The sequence below is a fragment of the Peromyscus eremicus genome, chromosome X, assembly GCF_949786415.1.
Source record: "Peromyscus eremicus chromosome X, PerEre_H2_v1, whole genome shotgun sequence".
NCBI lineage: Eukaryota > Metazoa > Chordata > Mammalia > Rodentia > Cricetidae > Peromyscus > Peromyscus eremicus.
Genome location: NC_081439.1, coordinates 28,562,736 through 28,579,226, shown reverse-complemented (window position 1 = coordinate 28,579,226; position 16,491 = coordinate 28,562,736). Strand labels below are relative to the sequence as shown.

Genomic DNA, 16,491 nt, shown 5'->3' with positions numbered 1-16,491 from the left:
GAGATAGGATCTCTCAGTAGTAGAACTCATTGATTCAGCTTGACTGACTGGGCAGTGAGCTTCAGGGATCCTGTTGGTGGATTTTTCTGTCCTGTCAGCTCCCAAATCACATGGAAACTTATTATTAGTTATGAAAGCTCAGTCAATATCTTAGGCTTGTTTCTAACTAGCTCTTATAACTTAAATTAACCCATTTCAATTAATTTACTTTCTGCCTCATGGCTTTATTACCTTTACTCTGTACTGCCCATGCTGCTTTCCTGCTTCCTCTGTTTCTGGCTGGTGACTCTCCATGTCTCTGCCCTTCTTCCCAGCGTCCTCTCCACCCCAAAAATCCTGCCTGGCTATGGGCCGTTCATCTTTTTATTAAACCAGTCCAAGTGACAAATCTTCATAGTGTACAAAAAGACTATTCCACAACATTTCCCCCTTTTTGTCTAAATAAAAAGGAAAGGTTGGCTCGGCCTGGGAGGAGGGGACTGGACCTACCTGGACTGAGTCCACCAGGTTGATCTCAGCCTGTGGGGAAGGCTTTGCCCTGGAGGAGATTGGAATGGGGGGTGGGCTAGGGGGAAGGTGAGGGGGGCGGGAGGGGGGAGAACAAGGGAATCTGTGGCTGATATGTAGAACTTAATTGTATTGCAAAATAAAAATTAAAAAAAAAGGAAAGGTTTTAACTCTAACATTATAAAACTATAAACAGTAAGAACAATTATCAGGTAAGAATTACATTTACAATGTACAGTCCATTTGTATTTGGCATATTTGGAGAAAATGCTCCATTATTTATTCTATCATGATGAGTCCAAAGCTCTATACTTCATTTACCTTCTATCATAAGTAAGGAAAACTATAATTGTAGACAAATTTCTAAACGGTCCTATTAAATAAAAAAACTCAGAGCCAAAAATTGGGGTTAAAGCCTAAGAGGAATAGGAACAGCCACAGCTAGTCTTACCTTACCAACTCCTCAGCTTCTAAAAAGTGAGATACTTCCTGTCTACCCACACCTATATGCCTTGCTGTTCTGCCATCTGATTTGCTCTCTCTGTCCAGCTACATCCTTCCTCTTCCTGCCCAGCTCTGTCACTTCCTGTCTGTCTGTACAGACCTCCAGACCTCCATGGTTAACTAGTGTTGGAATTTGAGGTGTGTGTCACTGCGCCTGGCTCTGTTCCCAGTGTGGCTTGAACTCACGTAGATCCAACAGATCCCTGCCTCCCAAGTGATAGGATTAAAGGCGTGTGCTAACATTGCATGATTTTTGTTTACTATAGTGGCTGGCCTTTTCCTCTGATCCTCTCGTAAATTTTATCAGGAGACACAGTATATTGAGGGACATAATACGTCACCACATATAACTATGACTATCTAGTCTTCAACTCCATCGAAGACCCCAGAAGGATATAATATTACCTGAGTAAACAGGAAGTGCAGAGCAAGTGACTTCTAAAACTGCAAGTGACTTCTAAAACTAAAAGAAGTGACAAAAATAGCTGGCTGTCTGGACAGTCACCCCAGGTTCCTCTGCAGTGCTGGGACATCCATCTTTGGTCTACAGTCCTGGAATATCTGACAAACTTCTCTGTGAAGCAGGAATTTTAAAGGGCTGTCCTACCCTGTCTTGGTCAAATTTGGCAGTCACTTTTTTGTGTGTCCTGATGGTCCAGTTTGGACAACATACTGTCAGCAGTTGAGGTAAGGGCAGTTTCTTGCCAAAATGGCTATCTTTTGCCATAAAGAAAGCAAACTCCATATTGAGGTTCTTTGATGCCTATTACCCTTTTTTGAAGTAGATTGGTGCTGCCAGGAGCAGACGTGTCTCATTGTCATGAAAAGCCATATGTTATTAAAACATCTTAAATGCCATATTCTGTAGATCTCTGAAGTGTTTGAAGACCGCCTGTCTATCTAAAATATATATTTGACCTTAAAAACATACCTAACATAACTACAAGTTTGATTGTTATAGGTGACTAACTACTAACCTGCATTTCTTTATTATTCTAAGTAGTTTGTAATAATAAGTTTCAAGGACTAGAAATTTACATTACATTGTTAAATGAACTGTATAGGTACAATACCTTAAACAGCAATAGAAACATGTACAGTATGTTCTAACAAAAATAACCTTAAATTTGTATCAATATACAAAAATACCTAAAACAAGAATAGAAACATATATACAGTATAACAAAAATAACCTTAAATTTGTATCAATATACAGAAATGCATATCAATGTAAAGTATTTAAGACTAATAGTTGCTTTTTTAAGTTTAAAAGTAGATTCAATAATCTACCCTTTTATCCTATCATTTCTATATCCCCCCTTTTTCTTTTCAGAACAAGATTCCTGAATCTAATCTCCTTTGTTCAGCTTTTTTCCTAACTATTACCAATAACAACTTATAACCAACCCCCCCCCCCAAACGATGACAAAAATCCATAACCCACTGAATAACCAAAAACCACCCACCCCACCTCTTGGGAATGTAGGTGTCATGTTCTCTAGATTGCGTCCTCTTGTCTTGGAGGGGGGGTGGCAACTGCATCTCTAGGGGACCCTGAGAAAATTGAGACAATGGTCAAGTCCTGGGAGAGCTAGCTGTATCATTTGTTGCCAGTCTCTGTGTGATGGGAAGGTGTAGGGCTTATCTGAAATCCTGGCTGGAGTAGTGCATGAGGCTGGATGGTCCACCTCAGCTAGCCACCTTGAAATTGTCGTTTGTAGTCCAAAGCTGATCTTTATGTAGTGTTTGTCATCTTAGTGACATTACCACAATCTAGGCGGAATCATTGTGGGGGCCCATGATCATTTTGGAGACTTCAAAGGTCACTGTTAGGAACAGTCACAGTTCACTGCAGAAAACTTAAGTATTTTAAATGTCATATGCAGCAGATCTTGGAGAGGTTAAAGTACCAGTTTGTTAAATACATCTGGAGTACACAAACTTAATTCCTAGTTACCCAATTCAGACTCAAGCCTGAAATCATGTACACAAAGATAGATGCAACCTTTTTCTAAAATTGGTACTCTATATGACCATTAATATCATGACAGAAAGTTTAAATATATATATATATATATATATATCTTATATTAAATAGATATATAAATTTTACAAATTTTGAAATAATATTTATACCTTAAAAAAAGATTTAGAGTCAATACCAAAGGGTCATGAGATTAGTAGCAATAGAATAGTCCCCTAATTTTGTTTTTTTTTTCTGTCCCATACCAGGTGGCTCTTCTGACATGAGACAGAGATTTTGGATTTTCCTTTAACAAGCATGTTTGGGTTTAAAGAAGGAAAAAGCCATGCTCTAACTCCAAAGCCAGCTTTAATTTTTAATTGAACTGGGACTACAAAAAGACCATTTGCCTTATATGTCTATAGAGAACAGCAGAAACAAACATTTAGGGAGATTTATTAAATTTTATCCTATTGGAAATGTGCTATAACATTAGGGCAGTTTACTCTTTTTCTTGGGACATTTTCTCTGGATGATTTGTCCCTTTTCTTCAGATGTCTCATTTGTCTAGTGGTCTTCAGATTCTTTTGCTAGATACCTTCATTCTCCTGGAAAGACAAAAACAAAAGCCTGCCCCAGCCCTAACTTTGGGGAGTTTCCTTTTTGGCATTATATCTGATCAAATAAAAGGCATTTATTAGTCTTATAAGTTAGTTTAGATTGGATGACCAGGCTGTTGAACTGTCACCTCTTCTAATCAAGAGACTTTTCCTGTTTGAATCTAATCTTTATCAATTTTGATGGTATCCATAGCTTTTCTTCTCCTGTGGAAACAAAAGCAAAACCTCTTCCCCAATGTAACCCATATCCTGATTCCCATTCTGAGGACAACACATCTTTAAAGTATAGTATAGCATCTATCTAATAGATAGATAGATTATTGGAAAACTACCACTTAGGCAGAACTAGAACATGCTGCCTAATATAGAATTTCTAACCCAAGATGTTTTAAACTTGGTAAGACAAATTTTACATATGAGGAAACTTAAGAGTAAATTATTTTAAAAAGAAGAGTATAGGACTGATGTCCAGTACATAGTATAAATGACAGTGCTATGGAAAGTTTGAGGACCAAACAGCTACTTTGTCAGGGGCTGCTCTTTCCCTCTCCCTGGAAACTTGGCAAGTGGAGCTGGACTCAGGGAGGGACAAGCAATGGTGTCAGCAGGAGTCCCTCTCTGCTCTTCTACAGCCAGACATGTTAGCATTTTTTCTCTGTTGCCAAGAGGCCTAGTTTGTTATTGGTTTCTAAGTTGTATTGCCATTGCATCATTAACTGCCAGACCTCTGAAACACTAAACGTGCTGGGGCTGTTTTCCAGGTCCAAGAGTACCGAGAAGCTCTGGAAGGAATCTTAATCAGGGGCAAAGATGGGATCCACTTGGTGCCAGAACTCTATGCCATCCCACCAGACAAGGTAATCAGGTGGTGGTAAGCCCCTTGTGCTGTTCATTTAGACTGTGTGAGTTAGAACTTGGCTTTTTGGTATTCTCCTACCTTTTAGGCCAAATGATCTTTTTCTCCAGAAGTGGTTTCTAAAGGCTAGTTTTCCTATCCATCATAAGGAATTATGGCTTTGAGAAACATGTGGCATATGCTTGACTATGGATATCCTAGGGTGGCAGCAGCTAAAGACCTTTGAAGCATACGTGTACCTAATCTGTGTTTGAATCAGGCCCATACACACATGACCAAAGGACATGAAAGAGCTTGACTATACTAAGGGAGACTCTGGAACCTGTCCAATCTAAGACAACCCTGGATTCCACTCAGGGACCAGACCCCACTCAATCCTACCAGCCTAGACCTAGTCTGAGCTTCCAGTGACTCCATGTTCCCATTGTAGCATGAACAGACATTTCCTGTTATCTAAGCTTTCTTAGGACACGTTAAGGACAAGACTTTTGTCATGCCTCACCATACAGATGAAGTTACAGAATCTGCCAGGGATGTTTTCTATGTGTCATGACATCTCCTGCACATTTCTTCATTTTATACAGTATATTTAGCTTATATCCTAGGCACCAGCATTGGACAGTATTTTACCTTAATTTCATTTTGTGTTAGCTTTGCAGGTGAGAGTTGGCAAGGTTCTTCAGTCACATCAATAACATTTAGAGACCACTGGGAAGGAATCTTGCAAGACACCACAAAGCTATATGGCAGCTTTGTACAAATTAGGAAAGTCTGGGACTGTGTGGCATGCAGCCTGTATGCTTGGGAAAGGTGCCACCGTCTCTGGCCCCTCCACTGCACAACGGGGGGGCTAGTGAAAGTGTGTCCAGCAAACATGTAGTGAGCAGCTGCTCCATGCCTGGCACAGCCTAGTACATAAGGTGCTTCTGTATTTTTGAGTCTATAAGCAAGGTGAAAGCAGAACTAGGCTGTGAGATGGAGGCAGCCACAGAAATGGAAGCAAAGACAGGCTACAAATGCACCTGTAAATAGTAGTTGAGAAGGACCAGAATAGGGAGGAGAGGGATGCCTCCATGAAGAGTAGAATTGAACTCTAGTGGGAAAAAGGGCCAAACAAGTTCATTTTTGACCTAGAAAGCTTGTCTGCTTTTTGTTCTTTGCAATAGATAGTCTCAGTCTAGATTGTTGCAGTCTTCCTTAATAGTTGCATTTCAGTGTATTTGATGTGTATGTAATGTGCTAGTCAATTGTAAGTAATGCTATACACTGTAAAATATATACAGAGTTCTGTAGAAAGAAGAAACCATTTGCTATCCCTAATGCTATGACTCAGTAATAACCACTATTGCATTTTGGAGAATTTCCTTCCGTGCTGTTATTCTTTCTTGACTATTTGACTACCAAGTGATAGTTCCATTCAGTGTGCAAAACTTAAATTTTTGAATGTTTACTATCAAGAAATTTAAATCTTTATTAAGCATATTGATAATATTAATCCACAATACTGAGAATAAACTCCCCCCCAACACACACACAAACACTTGATACAGTTTTTTTCCCTTATAGAGGGATAAATGTTTCCTGTTTCCTTTGAATGACTACCTTAATCAATGTTTCAATGACTAAAACCTTAAAGGGAAGCATGGAGTTTAGAAGGAGAGCATCCCATATGTAGCTGGCACTGTCCTCAGAACGAGCAGGATTTAAAAAAAGCACAGAAGCTTATGTTGCTAAGATAAAGCTCTGGGGAAATGCCACTTTCTAAAGTGGTGGGCTGGGGAGTGGTAGCAGCACTGTTGGTTTTCCTCAATGCATAGTGCCACCTTCTGGTAATTTTCTTGCATGAGCACACATCCCTGGGGATGGTAAGCCTGCAGAAGAAAGCAGGCGTGACATCCAGCTATGCACTGTGCATATGCAGGCTGCTGTTTGGTTTGGGCTTTTATGAGAACACAGCCATCCATAAGCAAGAGCTGTGGAGCTTCCTGCTGCCCAGAGCTGAGTATAGAGCAGTCAGGTCAAGCTTCCAGCACCAGTGGCCCCGGGTATGATTACGGGAGGAACACTGGCCTCGGACCAGGCCAAGGTTTGAAATCCCCCTCTGTTGCTTATAGCCATGCGGTGCTGAGAGAGGAAGTTTTTGCCTTCTGAGTCCACCATCCTGTATTGCACAGAATCGGTCTGGAGGCTGAGAACTGCTTTGTAAATCTTCAGTGTGCTCCCCAAATATAGGCTATTGCAGGCCTTTGTGTCCTCTGACATTCTGACCTTGAACTTGTCATTTTCTCTGCCAGGTGGATGAAGAGTACAAGAACCCTCACACAGTAGACCGAATTCCACTGGGGAAGCTGCCCCATCTTTGGGGACAGTCCTTGTACATCCTCAGCTCCCTGCTGGCAGAGGTAGGCTTTCTAGGCTGGGAAGCCATCTATCCATCTGATTGGAGGTACAGGAATGTGAGAAGAGTACAGTGGTTCTCTGTACTGAGTGACTATTAATAGTCTGTGCAACTTCATTACCTTCCAGGTCGCCTGGGCTGTTTTGGGCCCCAGGTTTCTCTGTGGCCTTTCATATCCATATTTACAATAAAACCAATTTAGATCAGCTACATGCCATGCTCCCTGTCTCCCTCTCAGCAGAATCTCTGTTATTTAGTTAGAATCTGTTTGCATTGTTGCTCAGCAGACATGGGGACCTTTTCAGCCAAGATTAGCACATCTGATCCTAGAAGAGACAGGGTTAGGAAGTTATTAGATGGGCTAGAAGCTCTCTCAGCCCAGGACACAGGAAACAGAAGGGCTCTTCAGATCTCTCCCTAGAAAGAGACAGCAGGCACAGGTCCTTCAGATACCACAGCCCATACCAACCCACCTCCTGGTCCATTCCCTCTTGCCCCCAGGCTTCTGTTGGAAAAGCTTTAAAGTGAATCTCCCAGTCTTGAGTGAGAATTCTGGTGTGGGAAAGGAGCCTGAAGAAGAAAGGGACTGGCCACCTAAGGCTGGTCATCCTGTGTGCTCTGCCACCTATAAAACTGGGGAAGAGGACAGAGCACCAGAATGTTACTGGGGTGCTGGTGTGGTAAAGACCAGTGAAAGAAAGCACAGTGGACACATCCCCTGGGAACACTGGTTGCTGAGGTGGTTCCCAGGTATATTTAATCTCCCAAGTTCCATGGTCATGACTTTCTTTATAGGACTGCACATATATCCTCTTGAAAGTCAGTCCTGTAGCCAACCAGCTCAGTGACTTTTGGCAGGTCTCTTAACCTCGCTGGGCCTCAATTGCCTGTACAATGTGTTCCAGCTCAGATTTCAGTGCGTGTGAGGTGGGAAATAACTAACTCCACTCCTCTGAGACCTCCTCTCCAATATACAAGTCTTCCTAGGGCCCAGCAGTAGGTCCACTCCATCTTAGATCACCTTCATCCCCTTTGGATGCTTGGATCATTTCTAGAACGTGTAAGAAGGTATATTTTTAAAGAGCACAGTCAACAAGATGGGGAGAGTTTTCTGTCCAAGCAGTCAGCCCTGGACCGAAGTCTCCCTGTAAGCACTTTCGTGTCGGCTTCCCCACCCATGGACTGCTGTTGGACACAGGAAACTCGAGTGTGACAGTGTACACGCAGGAACTCAGCTAGCACTAGTAATAGCTTTCTTTTCACTCACACAATGTGGGGCGTGTTTGAGTAACCCTCGGAGCTAAGCACCAAGCATGCAGTACATTTATCAGTAGCTGTCTGAGTAGCATCTCTGTTAGGGAGAAAGAATCAACAAATATGAAGAAAAGGTTTTCGAGGGTGTGAGCCCCCAAATGTGTCATTTTCAAGTGTAGGAGCACGGTGAAATCTTAGTTAAAGCAGTGTTTCATAGTGTTAATGCTCCTCTCTTCTTAGGGATTCCTTGCCACTGGTGAAATTGACCCCTTAAATAGAAGATTTTCTACTTCAGTCAAACCTGATGTTGTAGTACAAGGTTTGTGAGCGTGTTTCCTATCCATCTCTACTGTATAAAAGCAGTGTTGATTTTTCATTCACCTTGTTCCCCAGTGCCTTTTGGAAAAACTCTGAAGGATGTTTAGCTGGGTTCTAGCAGTGCATACCTGTAATCCTAGGACTTGGGAGGCCGAGGCAGGAAGGTCAAGAGTTCAAAGCCAGGCTGGGGAGGTAACTCAGTTGGTAAAGTGCTTACTTAGCATGTACAAGGCCCTGGGCTCAATTTTCAGCACCATATAAACTGAGACATGATGGCATGCACCTATAATCCTAGCATTAGGGAAGTAAGAGCAGTAGGATCAGAAGTCAAGGTCACCTTTGGCTTCTTAGAGAGTTTAAGGCCAGTCTAGTCTACGTAGTAAGACCTTGACACAGGAAAAAAGGTATAAAGAGTGTGTGTGTGTGTGTGTGTGTGTGTGTGTGTGTGTGTGTGTGTGTGTGTGATTCATTGTACTGTAAGATGTAGGCATCTGTGAAAAACCCTGTATAACTCGGGCAGGCCCCCAAAGCACTGGGATTGTTCCCACCCACAAAGTGCAGTAGTTCATTTGTCCCTTGGAGGTCTCAGGTCTTGCCACCTCTTCCACCCTCCCTTCCTTCCTCTTTAGCCAGTTCCTCTTCCAAAAAGTTGAGAATCCCGGTGGGGCTGCCTCTCCCAGGGTACCCCAACAGGCCATGTCTCAGGGCTGCTAGGATTCTTGCTCTTCCCCAAGCAGTCCTACAGACAACGGAGATGGCTATGGAGGAAGCGTTCAGTTTAGGTCTGGTCTGTGGTGTGCACCTAGGGCAGCAACCCCTTCCGTGTCCTCTGCTGAGGGACTGTGACAGCTCTGACACATTCAGAGTGCCTTATAGAACACTCAGATACTGTCAAATGTCAGCCTGCTGTGTATGTATATAACGCATTGGCCCTAAATTAAGCTACATACCTTTCTTTGTTTGTGTATTGTTTTTTGGTCCTTTGAAACAGAGTCTTACTTCATAAAACTGGCCATCCTTGAATTCACTACATAGCCAAAGCTGGCCTTGCACTCACAGACATCCTCCTACCTCAGTCTTCCAAAGTGCTGAGATTATAGGCATGAACCACCATGCCTGGCTTAGGGTGTACACTTCTTAAGGATAAGGCTTGTATTCTCTTCTGTGTTGATTGACACCTGTACACCCACCCACACATTGAAAATAATGATTGAACAAATAGGAAAGCATTCCTCTTTGGGGCCACTGGCCCATTTTAATGAGCATGCCCAGAATACAATGAGAAGAGCCACAAGTTGTTATCTCATCAATAGTGTATACAGAGTACAGCTAGCCACCATAACATTCTGATTAGGTGACATTTACGACATTGCTTATCTCCATGAAGCTTAAAGGTTAACTTATTCACTCAAGGATCTCAGTTGACAGCTGGAGGTGGGAACCTATTATTGATATCCTGGTAGGCTGATCCAGCTACGCTCCTTAGTCTCCATACTTGACCAACACATTTTCTGCTAATTTGACTCTTAAATCTACAAGAGGTCTTTTCCAACTGTGGGCTGGGATTTACTAATAGATTTCAACCAGCATTTTTTTAATCTATTGATTTTATTTTTCATTATGTATATATGTGTGTGCATCTGAGTATGAATTTATGTGCAGTACTCAAGGAGAGCAGAAGAAGGTGTTGGGTCCTCTGGAGCTGGAGTTACAGGCAATTGTGAGCCACCTGAAATGGATGCTGGGAATCAAACTTGGGTCCTCTGCAAGAGCCCCGAGTGCTCTTAACTGCTGAACCATCTCTCCACCCCAGCATTTTTTTAGTGTAGTAGAACAGAGCGGCATTATCAGAGGATCTCGCATGGAGTAACTGGTCAGGGGCTGTTTCAAAAACTCACGCAGATCCTGTGAGGTGCCTCAAGAGGTGATAGCACTTTGCCACCAAGCCTGACCGCTTGAGTTCAGTCTCCAAAGTCTACGTAGCAGAACAAGGGAATTGACTCCTGCAGGTTGCCCTGTTATCTCCACACACATCCTGTGGCACATGCATGCCCCTCTTAGACACAAACAGTGGAGGAAGGGATCTCATGTGATTGTGTCAGACCATGAGGCTCTCTCCAGTTTCAGTTCCACCTACTCTCTGAAAGAGGCAGTCTTATGGAGAGTGGCAGCTGTGTGGCTTTGATAAACGTGGAATTCGGCTTGTCAGTGGAAGTTTCAGAAGGGATGGTTTTAGAAATGTTGGCCAGTCTTGCGTAGCCAGCACTCCATTTATTGGAGGCTAGGGGAAGAGGGGGATTAGGCTCCAGGTCTGCCTCATCTACTGTAGGCTAATTAAACATTCTCATGGCTTCTCTTAAGGTTCACTGGGAAGATGAGATCATGGGTATTAAAACCCTTTAAAAAGCATCAGGTGGCATGTAAATGTAAGGAGGTAATGTTCAGCTCTCAGTGGCATTTATATGTCTCATATGTTCAGCACTGCCCCCCTCCAGCCTATGGATATAATGGTGGGATTTGGGGAAGACGCCCCAACAATAGCTTAGCCTTTGTTCTCTGGACTGAGCATGGCCCTGAGTCCCTCTAGTTTCCAAAAGGCTCTGCTGCAGTTGGGCAAGATACCAGCTGCTTCCTGTGACTGTCCTCCTCTTCTGCAAGCCCCTTTCCAGACTCCATCCCTTTGCCCACACACTGCTTTCTCATAAAGGCAGGCAGTTCTAGTATGATCGATACCACCCGGTCATCCCTGATGTGGCTCTAAGCTAAGGCTAATTTCTGCATAGGCTGCCAGGACCTGGATACTTGGAGGTCTCTGACAGCCAGAAAGCCAAGGGCTCGAACCAGCTGGGATGGGTGCTCTTTCTCTTCTGTGGGGTTTTGTGCTGTGCTTCTAAGTAGGCCAGACAGTCCTGCTTCTACCAGTGTCTCCACCAGCAGGCCCGCTTTCTTTTCTAGGGAAAAGAAAGATAGCCTCTCCTTCTCTCTCTCAAGCTAAAGCATTCCCTGTAAGCAGACTGCCATATTCTCATTTCCCCTGCCAAAATTTTGGGAGCAAGAGCACAGATTTCTGACGTCCCCCGAGGTAGCTGTTCCTACTCCTAACCCTGTGTGAAAGGACACAAGGCATATTTAGATAAATGCAGACCCAGACAGAGGCAAGACATTATTTCAGATAGGTTAAGTTGGTGTAGAACCTATTGAAGACTATTTCTAGAAGCTCTCAGACTGTCCTGCGTAGTGAGGGCACTTGACAGATATGCATTGTATGTGTTGAGGTGCATGCCTAGTGTTGGACAGAAGGGAGAATCGTGTGTCAGTGTGCAGAGACACCAGACATAGATCTGATGCGGATTCTGTGTTCTCGTTTGCAGTCGCTGTTTTGGCAGAAAACAGTCATGTTAAGGGGCTGTTGCGGCAACATGGGGTGAATGTCCAGAGCATTGCTGATGTGCATCCAATTCAAGTCCAGCCAGGCCGGATTCTTAGTCACATATATGCCAAACTTGGTAGGTCAGGGAAGTATTGGGGGATAGCTGGCAAAGAGGGCCTTTCTAGGTTCTAGGTTTGGGTGTGAGAAAACTTTGTTGTAAGTACTGGAGACCTGGGCAGAGCACTAGGCAGGTCAACCAGTGGGTCCTCTCCATTGTGAAGAAGAATGGACAGGCAAGCAGATTCCCCTCAGCTCGGCCAACCCATACTGCCATAAGAGGGCCCCACTGTTTAGCAGATCTGTTGGAGAATAAGCAACTCCCTTTGAAATGTCACAGTTGAAAGAGTCATGGATGTCAGGATGCAGCTTCTAATTGGTATCTGTGGTACCCCCAAATACTCATTTTACCTATTAAAGTAGGAGTTGGTTCCCTTTTCTTAGAATCTGAATTTGTTTGGTTTATGGCTGACTACTAAGTAAATTCAAAGCCAGTATTAATAAAGTCCTTTTAATAGTTCTTCATATAGAACAAACTGACATTGTTCATGTCCATGCATGAAGAGAGGGGGGAGGATTGGTTTCTCTGTTCAACTTTGTCCCACTTTTTGAAAGGCTGTGGTATTGGGAAAACAAACCCCTGAGTATATTGTCTGACACAAAAAAAAGCCCAGCCTTAGCCTAGGTCACCAAGAATAGCTGTTACTTTATTTCCTCTAACTCCAATTTCTCCTTTCTATTTCAAATAGGACGAAATAAGAATATGAAGTTGGGTGGTCGACCATATCGGCACATTGGTGTCCTTGGCACCTCTAAACTGTATGTGATTAGGAACCAGATCTTCACTTTTACACCCCAGGTAAAAAGAACAGGCCAGCTGAGCATGGTTGTGCATGCTTTTAATTTCAGCACTAGGGAGGCAGGTGGAACTCCATGAGTTCAAGGCCAGCCTGGTCTATGTGAGTTCTAGACCAGCCAGAGCTGTATTGTAAGACCCTATCTCAAGAAAAAAGTGGGGGCAGTAGAAAATAAGCCAGCATCCAGCATCCTCTTATTAAGTTCTCTTTTCTATCTATAAGCATTTCTCCTTCAAACGTGGAAGAATTTTATATGCATGGGATCAGGTAGAAGTATAGAAAATGCTTACAGTAGGTGCTCAATTGGTGTTACTTGAATCAAATTGAATATGTCATCACTTCCAGACATGAATTTTAAAGAAATCCACATTGCTTTACAATGTGACATGTCCCTTGGCTCCTATCAGCTAACATGAGTAGTCCCTAGCCTTTGTGAAGGTTGTCCTAGCACCCTCAGAATGACATACAACTGCATTGGTTTGCAGGTCCCCAGCCCTTTCCTGAGATTCAGAATCCACTGACTGTAGTACTTACCTTTAGAATTTTTGTTCCTAAAGAAAACTAACCTAGTGGAAGCATATACCAAAAAAAAATGTTTTCTCCATTTGAGAAGCTGGAAAGATTAACAATGTGGTCACTTTGCCAGTTGTGAGTCACAGCATGGACCCCTGCCCACCTGCACATGTGGTTGGTTGTGGGGTCTTGCCTCAGCACTTACAACCTTGCAAACTATTTCTCTTAGTTCCAAGTTCTAACTGCTGAGGTGAGTGTGCACGAGCACAGAGGTCAGGAGGACAACTGGATTTGCATGAATATGTGATAGTGCCTCTGATGGGCATTAAGCAGGCATCAGTCAGATGGACAGTCTTCCCAGCTCTCCCTCACCTGGGAAGTATTTGCGAACCCGGTATCTCCAAAAGGGATAGCAATCACAGGCTCTTATTTGCCCTCAGTGGTGAGGAAGACACTTAGATCCCCTATAGGAGGAGCTGAAGGCAGGTTTAGAAACATACCTTCCCTTTCATACCAGTATAGCTACAGCTTCTGGGCAGGTGACAGGTTATTATGTCTCATCTCAGAGAAAGTGGCGGCCTGATCAGAAGATTGAGGCCAGTACCAAATATCTTCCCTGGCAACAGGTTCAGGATCAGTGCTGCCCCGAGTGACAGGTGCCGTGTGGAAATAAGTGAAGGGTGGCCCTTGACTTTGGCCTGTTCTAACTTTTAGTTCACGGACCAGCATCACTTCTACCTGGCCCTGGACAACGAGATGATTGTGGAGATGCTGAGGATCGAGCTGGCCTATCTGTGCACCTGCTGGCGGATGACCGGCCGCCCCACACTCACCTTCCCTGTCACGCACACCATGCTCAGTAATTCTATGAACTCCATCTGTTGGGTCATGGGCTCTTACCTAAATGTTTAGGACAGTTCCTGTGGACAGTGCCAAGTACCGAAGGGGATCATTAGCCATTTGACTTCTTTGTATCAGGAATCTTCTGTACCATAAGGGTTTTGATTGGGTTGTGCTGGTGAGAACATTGCAGTGCATTATACTCCCAGATGAAGAAAACTCATTCATCTTTTTGTTCCTTAGCCAGTGATGGATCAGATATTCATCCTGCAGTTCTTTCTACAATCAGGAAACTAGAAGATGGATATTTTGGAGGTGCTAGGTAAGTTGGGATTTCTTTTCATTAAACAAGAATAGCATTGACCTTCCTGAAAGTCTCTTACTGTCCTCTTCCCACTGTTTGCATCAATTTCTGAATCTAGACGTGCAGAATATTAGAGTAAGAAGGAAGCTAAGTTAATTCCATCTCCCATGGACAACTTGAATCAGGTCTAAAGCAACATTAGTCGTTGCTTATTAAACTTTCCTGGGCACCAGAAGTCTACCATCTTAGAGAGTGAACATTGCAGTCTCTTAGAGGTGTTATCCTTCCTGCAACATGACCTAGGGAGGGGCCAGAAGTACTCAATGAAAGCTGACTTGACAGATTTCTCAATGGCCCTCAGAAGCAAAGCACCTAATTAGTCCTGCATGAGTCCCTGTCCACCAGCTTCAGTGGCATGGCACCTGTTTGGGTCTGTTGTCCTAGAGTACAACTCTCTCCAGTATGGTTCTCAGGCACCTTAGATGAATAGGGTTGCTAACTCTACAGGAACCACCTTCTCATTTTGTCCTTCTGAGTGACCCACAGTAGAGGATTTATCTGTAGCTTCTACATCTTCATCTCCATGAATCTCTGGGAGTATGTCAGATAACTTCCCAATGGAGCCTCACTATCCAGTCAGACCATGAGACCTTCCCCAGGCAGAGAGGATTCCCTTGGGCTAGCTCACCAGCTGCTGACAGTGTTTGGAAGTCAAGTTACCTCTTCATACAGCATCCCACCTGTTGCCACAGGGAAAGCATGATTTTTTTTTTTTAATTTCAGATAAAATATCTTTTACCTTGCCATTTATACCATATCTAAGTATGCAGCTCATGATACATTTCTATCAAGTACATTTCTATCATGTGAAACAGATCTCCAGGACACTTTCCATCTTGCAGAAAACTAAAACGCCATATGCAAGAAACAGCCCTCTGCTGACCTGCCCGCCTGCAGCAGCCTATCTATTTTTGTGTCCCCGTGGTTTTAGTCAGACAACTTGAATAATGTAAGAGCTTTTAATGACTGGCTCCTTTTACTACCTCACTGGTATCCTTCAAGGTGAACTGAACCTTTTTTTAACTTTGGCCCCAAGTGGTTTTCTTTGCAGCTCCTGAAGTTGTCATCTGTACCCTTGTAGCTTCCTGTGGGCCCCACTGTAGCCTAGAAGTGGCTTCCCGTGCAGGCTTCCCTTGGCCCCTTAGGAGTATCAGTCAAGACAGTCCCCAGTGTGGTACTGTCTACATTTGCAGGGCTAGCATTGGAACTCCCATCAGCATCCACTTCGGAGCAGTTTGCCTCTAGCTTGGCTTAGTTGCCACCTGGTAGACAGCATCATGGCCAGAAGAAAATATCATAGGCCTATAATGAACCATCTTACCAAATACATTATTTTATTGAAATCTGATCGCTGTAAAAAGAATATAGTGTGCAGTTAGGAGTTTTGCAATGTGCCCTGAATATTGTCTCATTTAGTCTTTGCTTTGTGGCAAGCTACAGTCTCATCTATGGGTAAGGAACCGTGAGCTCAGAGTGCCAGGGCTATAAGACAAATAGGTATGGGAGCCCTTTGGTGATCCAGAACCAACCTCTAACCCTTAGACCTAGGGCCTCCTGTTTACAAAGCACTGGGAACAGAACCATGGAAGAAATTGGAATGCTGAGGCTCTCTCTGCTACCTGTTGTAATCAATTATGGTTTGTTTTGTAGCACTAGGAATCAAATCCGGGGCCTCAGGCTTACATGCTCTCTACCTCAGAGCAATACTCCAGCCCCCAATTCAGGTCTTGATAATTAAGGTTGAGTCCCATTTGGATTTCTTCATATTTAAGGTTGTTTTTGTTTCGTTTTGTTAAAAAAAAAGTTGAACTCACTGTACCTACTAGACCTACTTGGAGTCTCCTGCTACCAAAAGCTTTTTAGGTGACTGCCTTCCTTTGAGCTCTCTTTAGCCTCAGAAAGCCCGCTGCTTTCACCTGCATCAGAGGAAAGGTTTCCATTGCATTTTGGCTTTCCAGGACCACCTCTCCAACCCCGGGACAAAACAAAACAAGCCTTGGAACTGGCCCTTGGCTCTCCATGAGAAGGCTTTTGTTCAGTTAAGGACAGACTTCTCTTCCCCAACTGTCA

General features: G+C 43.5%; 1 protein-coding gene across 2 annotated transcripts in view; it reads left to right on the top strand.

Moving 5' to 3' along the window:
* The window catches only part of Phka2 (phosphorylase kinase regulatory subunit alpha 2), an 87,819-nt gene that overhangs the window by 37,421 nt on the left and 33,907 nt on the right, over positions 1–16,491 (top strand). For both annotated transcript variants that reach the window (XM_059250062.1, XM_059250061.1), the window contains exons 11-17: positions 4,356–4,451; positions 6,745–6,852; positions 8,343–8,421; positions 11,792–11,926; positions 12,597–12,706; positions 13,932–14,076; positions 14,301–14,379. In XM_059250062.1, coding sequence (XP_059106045.1) covers positions 4,356–4,451; positions 6,745–6,852; positions 8,343–8,421; positions 11,792–11,926; positions 12,597–12,706; positions 13,932–14,076; positions 14,301–14,379 — 752 coding nt within the window. The remainder of the gene's footprint in view (positions 1–4,355; positions 4,452–6,744; positions 6,853–8,342; positions 8,422–11,791; positions 11,927–12,596; positions 12,707–13,931; positions 14,077–14,300; positions 14,380–16,491) is intronic.